The sequence below is a fragment of the Paramisgurnus dabryanus genome, chromosome 21 (assembly GCF_030506205.2).
Source record: "Paramisgurnus dabryanus chromosome 21, PD_genome_1.1, whole genome shotgun sequence".
NCBI classification, from domain to species: domain Eukaryota; kingdom Metazoa; phylum Chordata; class Actinopteri; order Cypriniformes; family Cobitidae; genus Paramisgurnus; species Paramisgurnus dabryanus.
Window position 1 is genome coordinate 22,663,064 of NC_133357.1, and position 18,419 is coordinate 22,681,482.

An 18,419-nucleotide genomic window follows, 5' to 3' on the forward strand; every position below is an offset into this window, starting at 1 on the left:
ATTAAAATTACAAAACACAAAAGAGTTCTGAGTATTTTTACCTTGAATGGCCATAACAGTCAAATTGACCTTACACAATACAGGCGGTCTATCTACTTAGTGCTTTTTCTCACCTTTGAATATGTATGCGACTGTTGCCAATGGTAACATCATTTTTTATTTAAAAAATTAACACAATACTGTTCTACCTTGAATTTGCATCTGTAATTAGTTACAATTAAACATGACCATAGAAGCTTTAAATGTAAATATGACATGACATGACCGCTATTGACAGTTCTAGTTAAAGAATTCCGGTATTTATAGTGTTAAATGTATAGTTATCAAATGTTAGTTTTATGGTAAAGTTGTTTTACACAGGCAAATAGACAATGATTGGTTGTACCACATGGCATTTTTTTGTGGACAAAACTGATAAGTGTTGTTCTATAAACAAAATGTTTGAAACACACTGTTCCTGACTCGATATGCATTACATATTTTTTTTATTAATTGACACATTTCTATATTTCTATATATGTATAAAAGACATAAAAAAACATATTTATATAATTAGATAATTCAAGATAATTTGTTCTTCTCCTGTGAGTAGCTTTTAAACCTGTACAATCTGTTATGCATTTCTATGTTGAAGTGTAATTAAAGAAAGAACGAAATCTTGCCATCTGTGTGTCAAAGCCTCAAAGCTGTTGGTTTGTTAGTTTGAGCAGGATAAGGACAGATTGACATCTGTGTGATGTTCGTGTACAGACGTTATTGGGGGATTCACCAAGAATGAGTTCACCTGCTGATAACGTTGCTCATTTGCACGCACAGTCTGTGTTGTTTTAGGACTCGATTCAGGTGCAACGGTGCAAACATATGCAAAAAAGTTTGGGCTAAATGCAGTTTGGATTGCTTGGATCTTTGCAGGCGATCTGCCATATTACCCCACAACATATTCTCTATTTTTTAATCATCATTTGATGAATTACTGTCATGATGCCGAGAAATGTACACAAATTTACTTCTCATTAAAGCACAATTTTTGGCGCGCTTTCTGCAGCACCGCTCCAATAGCTTTGAATTTGGTAAATAATATGCAGTCTGCAGTTAAATAAAACCCATTTACAGTCTGTGGGATAGAAACTATTTTGCATTGAACAATAAGTTTTAATATAGAAAAAGCCAGATTTAATTCATCACCTGCACGAGTATATCTTAAAATTGGTCTGTATAATTCTTTCAACTGTCCCTCATACAACAACAACCACACCATGCACATATACACACTTCTTAGCCGAATGTGAAGCAAGCAACATGAGCTTCTTTGATACAAAAGCAAAAATATCACAAAGAGAAGCGTTGCAATATTAAAGCGCCGGGATGTTGTCAGCGTGGATTTGATCTTTGACTCAAAGCTGTGACATCCTTCTGCTCTCCACCTCAGACTGAACTTGCACTTCTTGAACTCAGTCTGGTTCTTCTGTGGTTATCACGCCAAGACTCTTCTCTGCCCTCCCTTTGGATCAGTCCCCGCTGTGTGCGTGCTGTGCGTATTTAGCTCATGGTGGGTAACAGTGGGTGGGGTTTTATTTTCCAGTACAGATTAGTAGCCAGGAGGGGGATTCCATCCTATTAAATTATTCATGCTTAAGAAATGATTACAGTGCATGAAACAGCATTGTGCATCAGTGAAAGCTTTACCCAAGACACTGTTGGTCTGTGTGACCATGTGTGTGCAATTCGTTGAGTTGGTGACCATGATGCACATCGTTCATTATCTTTAACCCTGGAGAACCCAGGAGATTCCAAAAACCTATTTCTTCTATTGAACAAATTTGACCCCATGGGTTCTCCAGGGTTAATTATGGAAGCTGAGATGTTTGATATCACTTGTGCTGACCTAAACCTCATTCCATAGCAGGATAATCAATTGTCATGTAAACCAACATAATAAATCATACATGTTTTACAAGTTGGCAAATTCACATGAAATGAATTATACAAAAAGAATATATATATTTATATATAGTTTTTATTTATATTTAATTTAGAATATATAAAAATATAAATAAATATATATACACATGTAAATGTTTCTTAAATACATACATGAATGTGTGTGTTTTTATAAATACATAAAAATTACACACAGCACAAACTCATATGTTATGCAAAAATTACTTTTATTTTGTATGAGATTAATCTATATATATATATATATATATATATATATATATATATATATATATATATATATATATATATATATATATATATATTTATATATATATATTTATATATATTTATATATATATATATATTTATATATATTTATATATATATATAAAATTAAACACCACCCCTAACCCCAATGTCAAAGGGGCGGAAGCAGATTGTACTATCGTAAAATATTTGTGTTTTGTATTTAAGCGTGTTTTGTATTCAAGGTTGTGTTTTTATATTTAAACGTGTCAATTTTTTACATTTTCTGAAAAAATAATCATGCTTGCTCATGTAAAATGTATTGCTGTGTTGCTAAGATGTTGCGAGAGGTTGCATGCTTTTTTGTGGATTTGTTAAATGATTTCAACAGTCTAAAAATGCTGGGTTGTTTTAACCCACGGATGGATAAAATATAGTCAAATCCCAACGTTGGTTCAAATTAAGCTTGGAAAGTCTATATTTTACCCAACCGTGGATTCATATTAACCAAATAACAGGGAAATTATATTCTGGTTGGTTGATACAATAGGTGTTTTTTAGAAAGAACCTTCATCTCTGCTGAGCTGTTTTTAACCCATGAAGCCATTAAGATTGGACAGAACACAGCTGGGTTAAAAGTTACCCAATGCTGGGTTGTTGTTAACCAACCGTGGATTCATATAACCCAGTATTATATTCTGGTTGTTTGACAATAAGTGTTTTTTCACTTTCTAAGTAGAAGGAACCTTCATGGGTTAAGAACAACTCTCTGCTGAGTTATTTTTTAACCCATGATGGGGTTAATATTGAACAGAACACAGCTGGGTTAAAACTTAGCCAATGCAGGGTTGTTGTTACCCAACCATGGGTTATAATAACCCAGCAGTTGGGTTGAAACATCACAGCATTAAGTGGAAACAACCCAGCATTGGTTAATTTTTAACCCAGCTCTGTATTCTGTGCAGTATTAACCCAGCAGGGGTTGGTTATATTTGTAGTACACTGAGTGCATTCTAGTATATCCCCTCATTAGATGTGGTTCTATCATTGTGTGTACAGTATATGAGGAGTTTGTCTATAGGGATTTTTTAACAATTTCACCATCTTCTAATCTTTAAGTCCGATCAATCTGTATTTTTATGTTTATCAGTTAAAAAGGTAAAAGTAAAGGAATATAAAATAAGGAGTAGAAGTAAAAACGAAATCACAAGCTACACAATTTGAGGTATTATTCATGTCTATTGGGATTCAAATATTTGACCCTATGTATGGGCAACAGTTACAGAAATGCTTGCTTTGGCAAGCACTTAATAAGCTGCTGTCTCACAGTCGCATTTGGTGAACTTTCCCATGATTTTTTTGTTCTTCACGGTGTGAAAGTTTCTTCTCTGCTTCTGTGAGTCTGACGAGAGATATTTCGGTGAGCAGAACGCAGTGTTATGGATGTTTCATTGTGTGCCGAGTCTTTAGAGCAAGAATCCTTAGTAATATCACTCGAAAAACATGATGCAATTCCTATGCTAAAAGTTGAAGTTCAGTTAGGTTTAAAAACTAAGCCATCGGACTTCTGTTGTCTCCCCACAGGTGCCACAAGGCGAGTTCAGCATAGTGAGAGCGAACGCCCCGGCAGGGTCAAAGGTTGAGGTGAAAGTTCGTGGCCATGGCGACACGAGGGATGATGACCCGGCTCTTGATGCTGCTGGGTGTGCTGGCAGTGGCTCATGCTTCCGCCTTCTTGTCCAATCAGAGACTGAAGCCCCGATTCCAGAGAGACCGCCGTAACATCCGTCCCAACATCATCCTCATCCTCACTGATGACCAAGACGTTGAGCTGGGTGAGTGAAAACCAATCAGCTACCTTTACATCAAGTTTTTGTTTTTTTATGTGATGCTTTTCTTAAAACAGAACAAACCCATTGTGATTTACTGTTTTCTGCTTAAAATCGTCCTATAGTATGTAATGTAAAGACCATTCTGTGTAAATATAACCTTGGTATCTTTAATATTGACTGAGTAAGATCATGCCAAAGATTGAAATCAATGACTGAAATCACACTTTGATCCTCTTAATTTTATTGATTATGAGACTTGTGCCTGGATGTAATGTTGATGCAAAAATAGAGAGAATAAACCATAAGAGGCCGTCTTCCAGTCATTTTACAATGAATACAAAGGTTTTAGACAATGCAACCTCTTACCCATAATTAAATATCTCTGTTCATTCCATCACATCTCTCTCATCTTTTCTTATCCCCTCTCCTCCTCTTCATCTTCTCTTTGTGAATACTAATTGTTGTCCATCCATACTGACCTTTGAGTGTAAAGTGCACTGGGGATTTTGGGAGCGTGTATGTTTGAGTTTGTGTGTGTTGACCTTTCTGCATGAATCTGTCGAGGTGTGGTGATCCTGTCTGAAAAGGCCAGATTGAACCAGACTTCCTGTCTCCCATTATATCCTTTCAGCCCATCTGGCTTTTTTTTTTGTGTGTGAGTGTGTGAGAAACAGGGAGAGGTGAAGAAACACCAAGAATGATGTGAAACAAAGGTGTTTGCAAAAATAAATTCTGTAACTGAGGTTGTAACAAATGTTCTTTGACTTCTGAATGTAAATCCTGTTTCATATATACAGACAACTGGTGTCATGTGATAGCACTTTAACATTGTGTAGTTCTTTTTGGTAAAGGTATATTGTCACAAACAGAGGGTAAATAAATGAATTTATATCTATATCATGCAGTCTGGTGCAGTGCAGTTTACTAGCATATACGGCCTGCATGATTTTATTATCATGACAGCCACACCTTCAATATTAGAAATGGCTTTCAGAAATAAAATCATCCAGTCTATAACCATTTAAAATCTTGTGGTTTTTAACGCAGTTGTTATATAATGTGAACCAGCTGCCTGTATGTTCACTGATGTCAGACTTACTGATCGCTTGTTATGAATAATTGTATGTTTTGGTTTGCCTTGCTTGAGTTCCAAATATGAAATAAATAATGTAACGTGATAAAAAGCATATTAAAATATTATTGAATTTACTGGATCATCAATAATGGAAATTTTCAGATGATCATGTAACATTTCTTGAGTTGGATTTCCAGTAAAATGACTGTAACTAACATCAATAAGCCACTTTAATATAAAAATGATTCTAAAAATTAGCAATGCGACCGACAAGCTTAGAGAATCTTGCTTTGTGGCCTCTAAGCTTTCTGAAGCTGAGTTGATCCCTGGTGTTTTGTAGAAAGTAAAAACAGAGGAATATAGTTCTTTAAATAGGACAATTAGTAGAGCAGACTTTATTTGAGTTTCAGGAATATATGACACATTCTCTCTCTGTCTCCTCTCCAGGCTCTATGCAGGTCATGAATAAGACCCGGCGGATCATGGAACAGGGTGGGACCCGCTTTTCCAACGCTTTTGTCACCACGCCCATGTGTTGTCCGTCACGTTCCTCCATGCTGACTGGGAAGTATGCCCACAACCACAATACCTACACCAACAACGAAAACTGCTCCTCACCCTCCTGGCAAGCTCAACATGAGCCACGGACATTTGGAGTGTATCTAAACAACACTGGCTACAGGACAGGTAAAGAGCATTCGTTCACACCCACACACAGACTGGATTATTTTTTATCAGAATATAGAGTTCTATTAGTAAATCTGGTGCAGATTAGTGAAGATACACCAGATTACAATGGGATAGAATAGAATAGAATAGAATAGAATAGAATAGAATAGAATAGAATAGAATAGAATATTAACTTGAGCGTCATAGTGTGGAGTAGAGTAGAGTACAATAGAGCAGAGTAGATTGGAGATTAGGGTAGAGTAGAGTGGAGTAGAATGGAGTAGAGTAGAGTAGAGTAGAGTAGAGTAGAGTAGAGTAGAGTAGAGTAGAGTAGAGTAGAGTAGAGTAGAGTAGAGTAGAGAAGAGTAGAGAAGAGTAGAGTAGAGTAGAGTAGAGTGGAGTGGAGTGGAGTGGAGTGGAGCGGAGTACAGTGGAGTGGAGTGGAGTGGAGTGGATTAGAGTGGAGTACAATGGAGTACAATGGAGTACAATGGAGTAAAGTGGAGTAAAGTGGAGTACAATGGAGTAAAGTGAAGTACAATGGAGTAAAGTGGAGTACAGTGGAGTACAATGGAGTAAAGTGGAGTACAATGGAGTAAAGTGGAGTACAGTGGAGTACAATGGAGTAAAGTGGAGTACAATGGAGTAAAGTGGAGTACAATATAGTAGGGTATAATACAATAGAATGGAGTACTGTAGAGTAGAGTACAATAGAGTAGAATGGACTATAGTAGAGTACAACAGAGTAGAGTACAATGGAGAAGCATAGAGTAGTGTAGAGTACAACAGAGTAGAGTAGAATAGAGTACAATAGAGTAGATTGGAGGTTAGGGTAGGGTAGAGTAGAGTAGAGGGGAATAGAGTAAAGTGGAGTACAATGGAGTAAATTGGAGTACAATAGAGTAGGGTAGAATACACTATAATAGAGTACTGTAGAGTAGAGTACAATAGAGTACAATAGAGTAGAGTAGAGTAGAGTAGAGTAGAGTAGAGTAGAGTAGAGTAGAGTAGAGTAGAGTAGAGTAGAGTACAATGGAGAAGCATTGAGTAGAGGAGAGTACAATAGAGTAGGGTAGAGTAGAGTAGAGTACAATAGAGTCAAGCGGATTGGAGAGCAAAGTAGAGTAGAGTAGAGTAGAGTAGAGTAGAGTAGAGTAGAGTAGAGTAGAGTAGAGTAGAGTAGAGTAGAGTAGAATAGAGTACAATGGAGTAACGTGGAGTGCAATGGAGTCCAAAGAGTAGGGTAGAATACAATAGAATAGAGTACTGTAGAGTAGAGTACAATAGAGTAGAGTGGAGTACAAAAAAGTAGAGTAGAGTACAATGGAGAACCATAGAGTAGAGTACAATAGAGTAGCGTAGAGTAGAGTACAATAGAGTGGATTGGAGAGCAAAGTAGAGTGAACTGAGTAAAGTAGGGTATGATAGAGTACAATAGAGTGGAGTAGGGTGCAATAGAGTACAGTGCAATAGAGTACAGTGCAATAGAGTAGAGTGGAGTAGAAAAAGTGTTGAGTAAAGTAGGGTAGAGTAGAATAGAGTAGAGTAGAGTAGAGTAGAGTAGAGTAGAGTAGAGTAGAGTAGAGTAGATTGGAGTAGAGTGGAGTAGAGTAGAGTAGAGTAGAGTAGAGTGGAGTGGAGTGGAGTGGAGTGGAGTGGAGTGCAATAGAGTACAATAGAGTACAAAAGAATAGAGTGGAGTAGAGTAGAGTACAATAGAGTAGAGTAGAGAAGAGAAGAGTAGAGTAGAATACAGTACAATATACAATGGGGTGTTGTGGGGTGGTGTAGGGTAGAGTAGAGTAGAGCAGAGATGAGCCGAGCCGAGCTGAGTCGAGTTAGTATGATGTACTTAGCATTAGAGTATGTTAGTATGGTGTTGCAGAGAGTAGAAATGATTTTAGTAGATTATTGCAGGGTTACATATACCAAACAACATGTACTTGATATACTTGGTTAGAATAGATCAGAGTATATAAGTTTTGCATAGTGCTGATTAAACAAATTAGAGTAGGAATTACGGTACAATGTCAAAGTGTAAGATTAGCAGATTAGAGAATGGCAGAATAGTACAGCTCAGAGATCAGTAGTATAAAAGGCTTTAATAATAAAGTAAACTTTATTGATCCTCTAAGCAAAGAAATTGCAGGACAGCAAAAAGTATTTGAACATAGAGATACATCATGTCTAGATTCCCTAGAAACTTCTGGAAAATTCCTCACGACACTGCAGTTCATACATACTGCTTTACAGTAACAGCCTAACATGAACGTAGACGTGACCTGTGATGTAAAAACACCTGTCACGTGTAATTGATAGATCTGCCGTTTGTGTCCTTTAAGAGCTGTTTCATTAGTCCAAGCGAAGACTAACAGAGAGTGTCTGTTGTATTTTTCATACACTCTCACTAGAGATGCAGTTTGACGGGCCCTCAGGTCCCCCCACACTCTTAAGCACTCTCCCACAGACTCTTGCACGAACATTGACATAATCTGTCTCCAACAGATGATTTTCATTACACTGAAAACCTCTGGGCTGTGATAGATGGGTTTTGTGTGTTTGTGTGCGTGTGCATGTGTGTAAGGCCTTGTTTTGTTTGTGACAGAAATCAAGCAGATCTACTATGTGCATGTAACACACCATGACCAGCTGGGAATGTTCTGCATGTAGAGTCACTTGGGCACACACACACACACACACACACACACACACACACACACACCTGGCAGTGAGTCAGGCTTTTAGCGGTAACAGTGATCCATTAGAGTTCACTTCCTCTAGGAAAGAGATAGACCTCTAATGTAACATTTCTATCAGAAATATTCATCCATCTTCTGCAGCTCTCTGTCCTCTATTTATTTTTGTGAATGTGTTCACTGTAATTTTTTTTTTCTATAAATGTATTTTGGTATAATACGTATTAGTAATATGTATATATGCTATATTCTGTTCTACTCTACTGGACTTTATTATTCACTACTGTACACAGCTCTGCTGGACTTTACTGTGAATTTCTCCACTTTACTGCACTTGAATCTATCTTTTTCTACTCTGCTGTGCAATACTGTACTCTGCTCGACTCAACTCTGCTCAACTATACTGTGCTTTGTGGTGCTTTTCTGTATTTTTATTTGTCTTATTTTACTATATTCCATCATGCTTTACTGTGCTCTGTTCTGTTTCACTCTGCTGTGCTTTGCCAAAGATATTTAATATTAACAAGATACATCACTGGTATTGAGAATAGTGACAAAGCAATGGTCAGAATGGTCAATCTAGTCTCCCATCCCAGTAAAAAGAGCTAATCGGCAAGTTGCACAGAATCAAGTTGTTTGTGTTGTTCTAATGGTGGAGTGAAGTTACTTTTTTAAAAGGATTTTGGCTTTCCTCAACTCAATTGTGCTTTGCTCTTCTTTACTATACTTTTATTTATACTATTCTGTTTGTACAATACTCTACTGTACTGTGCAGAACTGTCCACTATTATACTCTACCCAACCCTACCCTACCCTACCCTACCCTACTCTTCTCTACTATATTCTACTCTACTGGTATGGCCCTGGTATGCCCTGCCCTACTCTACCCTTTCCTACCCTACCCTGCCTTGCCATGCCCTGCCTTGCCCTGCTGTACCCTACCTCACCCTAATGTGCTCTATTGTACTCTTTTCTTCTTTTCTCTACTCTCTACTCTAATTTGCCATACCCTGCTCTACTCTACTCTATTTTTCTGCACATTGCCTTGCCTTGCCTTGCCTTGCCTTGCCGTACTCTACTCTACTCCACTCCACTCCACTCCACTCCACTCCACTCCACTCCACTCCACTCTACTCTACTCTCTCTACCCTACCCTACTCTACCCTACTTTGCTCTTCCCTCCCCTACTCTACTCTACCCTGTTTTGCTCTGCCCTTCCCTACTCTACTCTACCCTAACCTGCTTTGCTCTGCCCTGCCCTACTCGACTCTACTCTACTCTACTCTACTCTACTCTACTCTACTCTCTTTGCTCTGTCCTGCCTTACTCTGCTCTACTCTACTCTACTTAACTCTACTCTACCCTGCTTTGCTCTGCCCTGCCCTACCCTACCCTACCCTGCCCTACTCTTCTCTACTATATTCTACTCTACTCTACTTTGCCCTGTCATGTCATGCCCTGCCCTACTTTACGTTATTCTGTTCTACTCTACTCTACTCTACTCTACTCTACTCTACTCTCTACTGTACTATTCTCTACTTTACCCTTTCCTACCCTGCTTTGCTCTGCCCTGCCCTAATCTACTCTGCTCTACTCTACCCTACCCTACTCTTCTCTACTATATTCTACTCTACTTTGCCCTGTCATGCCCTGCCCTACTCTACCCTTTCCTGCCCTACCATACACTGCCCTACTTTACGCTATTCTGTTCTACTCTATGATATTCTGTTTTTGCATTCAGTTCTTTTCTTTTCTACTTTTTTACTCTCCCCCACTTTACTCTACGCTATTCTGTTTTACTCAATTTTGTTTTACTGCATTATGTTCTACTTTGTTTGGTCCTACTCTATTCTATTTTGGTCTATTCCGTTACATTACATCTATTCTATTCCATTTTATTATATTATATTATATTCTAGTGAAAAGAACAGTAGCCATAATCTTTAACCACAGACATGTTAAAATTGGTATCTCTGGTCATTAATATGGCTCTAAAAAATAAATATGCTCTCCTGTGTGTGTATTTTCCCAGGATTTTTTGGCAAGTATTTGAATGAGTATAATGGTACTTACATTCCTCCTGGCTGGAAGGAGTGGGTCGCCATGGTGAAAAATTCCCGCTTCTATAACTATACCCTGTGCAGGAACGGCATCCGAGAGAAACATGGAGCTGAGTACTCAAAGGTCAGTAATGCTAACCCCCCCTTTTCTTTTTATATCACATTCCTCCATTTCATTCCATTAATTCATTGAACAGTTTAAATGATAATCTTGTTAGTCTGATTTAAAATAAAGGCATACTCCACTCAGCCATTCTCACCTCCTCCTTCTCTTACATGCTTCATTTTAAAGGTCAGAGGTCAACTCAGATCTCCCTATCTAAGCTACGTCTCCCCTTGCATTCCAGTGACACCCATTTCATCTGCCATGTGTTAACCATATAATTTGAATCAAACATAATCAGTAGATGAGTGTAATTTCTTTTTCCTCTTGTAGGACTACTTGACAGATCTCATAACCAACGACAGCATTAGTTACTTCCGCATGTCCAAGAAGATCTACCCTCACAGACCAGTGATGATGGTTATCAGTCACGCTGCCCCCCATGGCCCAGAGGATGCAGCACCTCAGTACACCACTGCGTTCCCCAATGCATCACAGCACATGTGAGTTCAAACCTAAACCCTAAAATAACCCCACAGTAGTCTGGTACTCTGGCACGTGTGATCATTACCATTAATGAATGTATAAAAAGTAAGACAGACAAATTACTTGACACTGGAAACTGATGTTGATCACATGGCTCCTGGTAAGGACACAGTGTACTGTACGAGGCAGTAGTGGAGGAGAAAAACAGCTGGAATTCACTACACACACATCAGAAACACAAGTCTCTCTCTCTCTACCACTCAAGTGCGACTCGATAGTTAAAAGGGAAACAACCCTTTTGCTTCACACTACTGTACACACACACCCACTTGTTTTCTTCCTGTCGGTTGCTCTTGCTCTTTTGCTAATTGCCCACCAGCTGGTACCAGGTCTCTCTCTCTTTCTCTCTCTCTCTCCCCACCTGATCTCTCAATTTTTGTCCCTCCAGTAGATAAATTCTACGGATTCTATGTTTGCTTTTCCTAGGAATTCTAATCCCTGCATCAGAAAGACAAACACACATATACATGCACACACTCCTAATACATATACATGTTACATAATTGTAAAAAAACATACACTTACAAATTATATATGTCTCATTCTACACATGCACACACATATTAAGAAAATCTATAGATGGTTTTATTGTGGTTACGCGCCTGAACTGAATTGAACATCCGGTCTGTATTTATTTATCTGTCTGGCTAGTGGCTAAAATTGTCGAAAATAAAATGTTTTGCTTTGCTAAAGACAAGGGAAGACAACGAATATGGATCACAACTGTGCGGAGAGGTTTGACAGCCAGGCAACAATTCAAGGACATGTAGCTAACATTGTATACATTAATTTTACACTGTAACAATAGCTCAGTGTAATAGTTAATAGGCGTAAGATATGATATATGAACTAAGGTATTTTACTCGTTTATGTTTTTATTTTTTATTTTTTTTATTTATATAGCGCTTTTCACAATTGTTAATTGTTGCAAAGCAGCTTTACATGAGTAGATGTAAAGGAGAACACAGAAAATCAATAGATAGTATAAGAAGTAGAATATAGCGGCTAAGAATAAACCGTACAAGCGAGGGTATTAATAATGTAACGTATACAGTACAGTGCTAAGTTAAGCAAAAGTTGGCTGACTCTCCCTGGGACGAAAAAACCCCCTAGGAGAAAACTCGGTGGGAAAAACTCCTAGAAGGAAAAAAAACCCTTGGGAGAAATTAATATATATTTATATATTTAGACACGGTAGGGATAGGAAGCGGGTAAGCGGATTAAACTGGTTCAGCCGGTGGTCGTTGGTCGCGCATCAGCTGGGCATCATGTTGAAGGACAGCCAGTAGATCAGTGGTGCGATGACCTTCACAGCTACAGGAACTGGGTCTGTTTGTCTCATTGTCCTCGGGGTCAAGGACGAGACCGGGAGACAAAAACAGAATTCTATTACACTGAAAAAAAAATCCTTTCAATTTACGTAATTTTAATGTGTACATCGGTCCCACATAATCCGATTGTGTAAAACCAACATAATTTTCCTCATTTAATTTTTATGTGTCAGACCAAAACATTTTAATTGTTTTAAGTAGTCTAATATAAATATGTTGACTCAAAGTGCTATTTCTCTTTACTATAACACATTTATTTTGTAATGTTTAAGTAATTTTATTACGTAAGGGGACTAGATTTTCATCTGTAATTCCAACATGCTTTTTTAATGCTTATATTATGGGATTATGTAACTCTAAAGCAATTTCATTATGTTTCTGGCCCCAGAATAATCACCCATAATTATCCAAATGTTATTTATTTCTTTTTTAAATACAAAATACATTTGCATTGGCATAAAAAGCAAAGAGTTTTGAAAAAATGTTTAGTGATATTGAGGCAAACCACTGCTTTCAGATCATCAATTCATTTAAATCACTACACATTAATTCAACAACAGTCAATAACTATTACAACAATCAGCACATGCAGTACATACAAAGGGGCAATTTCCCAGACAGGTTGTAGATTAGTCCATGACTAGGCCCTAGTTATATTAGAATATTTTTTACAAAAAAAGTTTACAAACAAACCTACATTACAAAAACAACACTGGAGTACATCTTGAGACAAAACAATGGCACTGATATATGTCAAGATATGTCAGTGCAATATGTTTTCAAATTAAGGCATTGCAAAAGTCTGGGACTAGGAAAAGCCCCATCTGTAAAACTGACCCAAATGTTTAAAATAGTTACTATCACAGTAGATTTAGAAGTGCTAAAACACAAACACTTGCATTCCAAATAGACATGCAAAACAGTAAGTACTATTATTTTTTAAATGGATTTACAAACTGGAAAATATCAATCCTTCAGAAAGTCAGAGCTACAGCATTTGTATAAACTGATAATCAAAGATTTAACAAAAACAAAATACAACAACCATTTCCAAAATCAACTCTGAGCAGCAAACGGTTAATGTTTTAATAAGAGAAAACACTTAAAAAAGATAAATAAAAGGAACATAAATGAGCAGCACAGTCTTTCTGATCCTTTCACTGAAAGAAACTGTTTGTTAAAGTTACGCTCAATGCAGTTCCATTAAAATCTTTTGGATTTCCTCAAAAATAAAGCGGAGATCAGGATAGCTCAGGTTTAAGGCATACATCAGCTCAAACAACATGGCACGATGTTGCAACACCTTCATGGCTTCCAGGACTATACAAAGATCCTCTTCTTCATCAAAAGAAGCATGTTGTTTGAGAGCACAAATCCCAACAGTGGTGTCTTCAAATGACCTCACTGATGCTGACTTCATCCATGCCCTGTACAAAACAGACCAATTTAGTTAAAGAAACAGAAAAATTTTACTGTTACAATAAAAGTGTCATTGGAAATTAGTACAATGCAAACAAATATAAATGTAAGTATACAGACCCATGTGCATTGCCACAGCATGTTACAATTGGTTACAAATATATGGGTTACAAAGCAAGGCAGCTGCACTGTCCACTGCTCCAGGTGTGTGTGCGCGTTTACTAGACTGGAATGAGTTAAATAAAGAGGCCACATTTCGAGTGTGTGCTACCATACCTGACAATCACAGCAAAAGTGAATTATCTCATTTTCTCACTCTCATGTTGTTATAAACCTGTATAAATGTCTTTGTTCTGATGAACACGAAGGAAGACATTTATTTTGAGGAATATTTGCAACCAAACTGTTCATGAGCCCCATTCACTTCAATAGTATTATATTTCCCCACTATGGAAGTGAATGGGGCTTATGATTGGTTTGGGTACAAACATTCCTCAACATATCTTCCTTAGTGTTCAACAGAACAAAGACATTTATAAAGGTTTGTTACAACATGATAGGGAGTAAGTGATGAGAATTTTTATTTTTGGGTGAACTACCCCTTTAAATCTTCCCAGGGGTTTTAATGACCTGTGTGCCAAAAGATGTAACTAAAACATACTACATTTTCTGTACTTCCAACAAGGTTTACACATTTTTATGTCTATGAATCTATATTACTTACTTCTGTCATTTGATCATTAATTGTTCCAAGCCTTTTTGCTAGCTGTCCTCCTTTCTGATAGAAGAGTTTCATCAGGTTTTTGGATTGGAGGTCCAGGTGACACGCAGGAACATTAGACAGTAGTGATTCTTTTAAATTCAGCATTTATCTGAAAACAAATTAACCAACCATTGTATATTTGAGTACTGCGAGTCAAAGAATAATACATGTATATTAGTTACAAAAATAAGATTTAGCTCCTAACAGCAGTAAAACAGTGATAGGAATTACTTACCAATGCTTTTGAGTGTGTGCAAGGATGATGGACCTATAAGAGGAAATATTCAGAGGTGAAATCAACACATAACCTCAAATGATGAAGGTCACACATACACAGAGCAATAATGAAATAAGTATTAACGTTATATCAGTCATACAACATTTTGACAAAATGAGACCTTAAAACAACAAGGTTCTCTTCTGAAAACGTCAGCTTTAAGGTGTGGCACTTCAAAGCGATTTTTTTCAGTTAATATACCAGACGTCACGCGAGGCATTTAAAAAAAGCTTTTTCTAATAGAATCAAGTGTTGCTCGTGGCGTAGCGAAGTCACGAATAACTGACGCGGGTCTGTTCATCTGATTAAGCAGACAGTTTGTTTCATACGCAATGTCATTATTAATGTAGTCAATTGATATCATCTGGTAAATTACTTACATGGATAACGTTACTCTGGACAGAATAACGTTTGGTTAGCGTTTTATTTGTCCTGAACCGTTTCCATAGAACAGCTGAGTAAAAAGTGCCTCAAAAGTCAACTCAGAGCTGACAGTTTTCAACTCAGATAAAACTACCAAACGTGAAATAACGTTATACAGCTGACATTTTTAAAACGCTGTTTTTCTTTATGAGCCTTACACTTACTGACTGACTGACTGACTGACTGTAACGTTAACTTACTCCACCAACCTCCTCCAAACTAATTTTTACTACAAGTCATTGCAATGGCTACATATTGTAAAAAAAAACCTGTCTATCTAGTGAAGATGTATCACGTATAAAGTGAACATAAATAAATAATAGAACTTACTTTAATAACGTGGTGTCCGTCTGAGAGAGTTCTTCTGACTGACTGCTGTGCGGAGTCTCTTCATTTTGGCGCCCAAAACAAACGATATTGATTCTCCTTTTATGGCAATTGACGTACTTTTCATTGAGCTGTACTGCCACCTTCTGCTCAGGAGGTGCCATTTTGTGTGCAAACTCAATTTTATTGCTTTAAGTATTCAATTCAATCAATTTTAATCAATGTGAGAATAATGTGTTCATTTTACATTCAAACAAAACATTTTAATCCTAATCAATTAAATTATGTTTACACAAGGAATATAAATATTTTGTGTTGCATATACATGTTTATTTTATTTAAATTCAAAGACCCACCAAGTCCATTTTTTTCAGTGTAGCGTAGGGGCCGTTCGCATGTAATGCAAGTGTCATACATTATAGTGGTTTAATTCAGCTCGGTTCCAGACATGCTAACTATTGCGGCACGAGTATATTACCCATATGAGGTATGTGAGTGCTTTGTTCTAGACAAAATAACTACTGCGGGAAAAGTTCATTTACTGGACATTCTATGTGAATGCTTTGTTTAAGAAGAATGTCTTAAGTTTAGATTTAAATTGCTCGACTGTGTTTGATACCCGAACATTATTTGGTAAATCATTCCAGAGCTTAGGGGCCAAGTAGTCATTTATTTCCCTTGTTATCAGTAAAAGTACTATGTTGTTGTTGAGTCTATGTAGAAGTCTACCGGACGCTGCATTTAATCCGCAAAGGCCATTTGTTTATGTTGTTGTTCTCAAAACCATCTATACTGAGAAGGTATTCGTGATGTTCTTTTTAGGTAGCTGGATTTGCACAACCTCAATGGCCCAACCCTATCTATCATGTAATCTCATTTTATAATTCTCTGTGTCCGTTGTACTCAGTGACCTCAACATTTCAGATTTTCATGGCCAGATGTCTTCTCTAGCTGGACTGAGTTAGGAGTCATTCTTTGTCATTATCACATTAACTTCATATCTCATGTATGTATCCCACATCATACAAACAGTGAATGCCTAAACAATGCATTGCAAGTGTGTGCGTACTTGAAAGTATGGTATGAAAGTATGAAAGTATGGCTATTAGCAATAATAATACATTTTTATAAATCTTCCATTGGTTGATTAAACAGATAGTCCCGGCCGGAACTCGCGGCAATGTTGCTGCGGTAGTATCTCACATTTAACCCAAATCTCTGTTTAGTTGTTTTCTTCGTTAAACTAATTGAATTAGTTAACTGTTTACATGCTGTTATGAAAAAAGTTTATTCGCACACCACAAATGAGCTTTATTATATCAAATAAACCCTATAATATACAAAGTGCTCTTTGTCTCAGAAATCAATTAACTTTCAGGACATTGTGTCTAAGCACAAAACCACACTAACATGAGCTCTCATATCTATTGCATTTAAGCATTAATAAACCGGCAGGAAATAGAGACTGGTTATGAATATTGCTGTCTGTCTTTAAATATTAAGGAATCAGGACATTAATATAAATGAAACCAGACATTAAAGAAACAGAAAGTTCACAAGCATTTGCTTGTCTGATGATGGAGAAACTCATGATTTATTCTCCATCAGTAGATTTAAGATTCTTCAAATAGAACTTGAGAAGTTTTTTTAGGGCTGTTACGGTTTAACAGGCATTCGATCCACCACTGCGGTAGATAAAAACTGAAGATGCCAACCTGCCCACTTTACGACTCAAATAAAACATCTGTCATCCTTTCAAAGTGACAACTCCAGCCAGCCTGAGTTTCTGCTATTCACTGTTTTTATTATTTTTCTGATGTTATCTCCTTCTCCCCATAAAAACAAACAGCCTGTTTTGTTGATCCTGTCTCACACCTCAAGCATATAAAGGTGTTTTATGGCTGCCTTATGTCCCACACTATTGCATTGGCACCTGTCGCATCGCATCCATATTACATTGAATATGTCAGTTTTCCTTCAGACGTGTTCTGAAAACATGGGATAGTTTTTGGGTTTGTCACAAGATTAGTCTCGAACTCCCGGGTCATTTGAAAAAAAATATTTACTTAGTTTTATATTCGTATAATTATTGATGTAAACATTTAAGGGATCATTCACATGTTGCATCTTAAAACGCATGTTAAACGCGAGTCAAGGCGCTTCAAATGTCCTTAAGAGGTTTTATGTTACTTTAACTTAAAAAAATGAAGTTAAACAATTTCAGTTAGATTTTAGAAGTCAAACTTAAAATAGTATGTTGAATTTACTTGCAAAACCAATTTGTTTTAACTTCATGCTGCATTTTTTTACAGTGTGTAGATTACACTTCACTGGGTTTTCACAGACAAGATCCACAAATGTATCAGTGAATATATAGTACACACTTCCTATCTTTTTTCTCTTTGTCGTTTAAATAAAAAAATAACATGGAAATGTCTTAGTGGGAAAAAATCATCCATGGCAAAGTCACGCCTCCATTTTCACACATTCACATGCGTCATTCCCTGGTGTCAGTGCCCCAGAATTCCTGTATCCTCTTCCATGAAATATTCCCAAGTCTGCCCTTATTCTCTCAGTTCAGTCCACTGCAAACCAGGCTTCACCTTCCCTAATGGCTTCCCGCTAACTCTGTATTTCTCTGCTCCTTGCCCTTGTACAGTGTTGTATTTGATTAACCCCTCATTGCCCCCTGGCTGGCACAGGGCCACTGG

The 18,419-nt window shown here is 37.2% G+C and overlaps 1 protein-coding gene and 1 long non-coding RNA gene across 6 annotated transcripts in view; one reads left to right on the top strand and one right to left on the bottom strand.

Moving 5' to 3' along the window:
- Positions 1-18,419, top strand: part of sulf2b (sulfatase 2b) — a 238,677-nt gene that overhangs the window by 187,639 nt on the left and 32,619 nt on the right. For all 5 annotated transcript variants that reach the window (XM_065286280.2, XM_065286278.2, XM_065286279.2 and 2 more), the window contains 4 exons: positions 3,772-4,022; positions 5,542-5,781; positions 10,492-10,643; positions 10,956-11,125. In XM_065286280.2, the coding sequence (XP_065142352.1) occupies positions 3,848-4,022; positions 5,542-5,781; positions 10,492-10,643; positions 10,956-11,125 (737 nt within the window). In that variant the 5' untranslated portion in view covers positions 3,772-3,847. The remainder of the gene's footprint in view (positions 1-3,771; positions 4,023-5,541; positions 5,782-10,491; positions 10,644-10,955; positions 11,126-18,419) is intronic.
- LOC135776097 (uncharacterized) lies at positions 12,959-16,081 on the bottom strand. The gene is made up of 3 exons (XR_010544038.2): positions 14,917-16,081; positions 14,643-14,790; positions 12,959-13,926 (listed from the first exon to the last, which is right to left on the bottom strand). It is a non-coding gene; the product is annotated as an uncharacterized lncRNA (long non-coding RNA).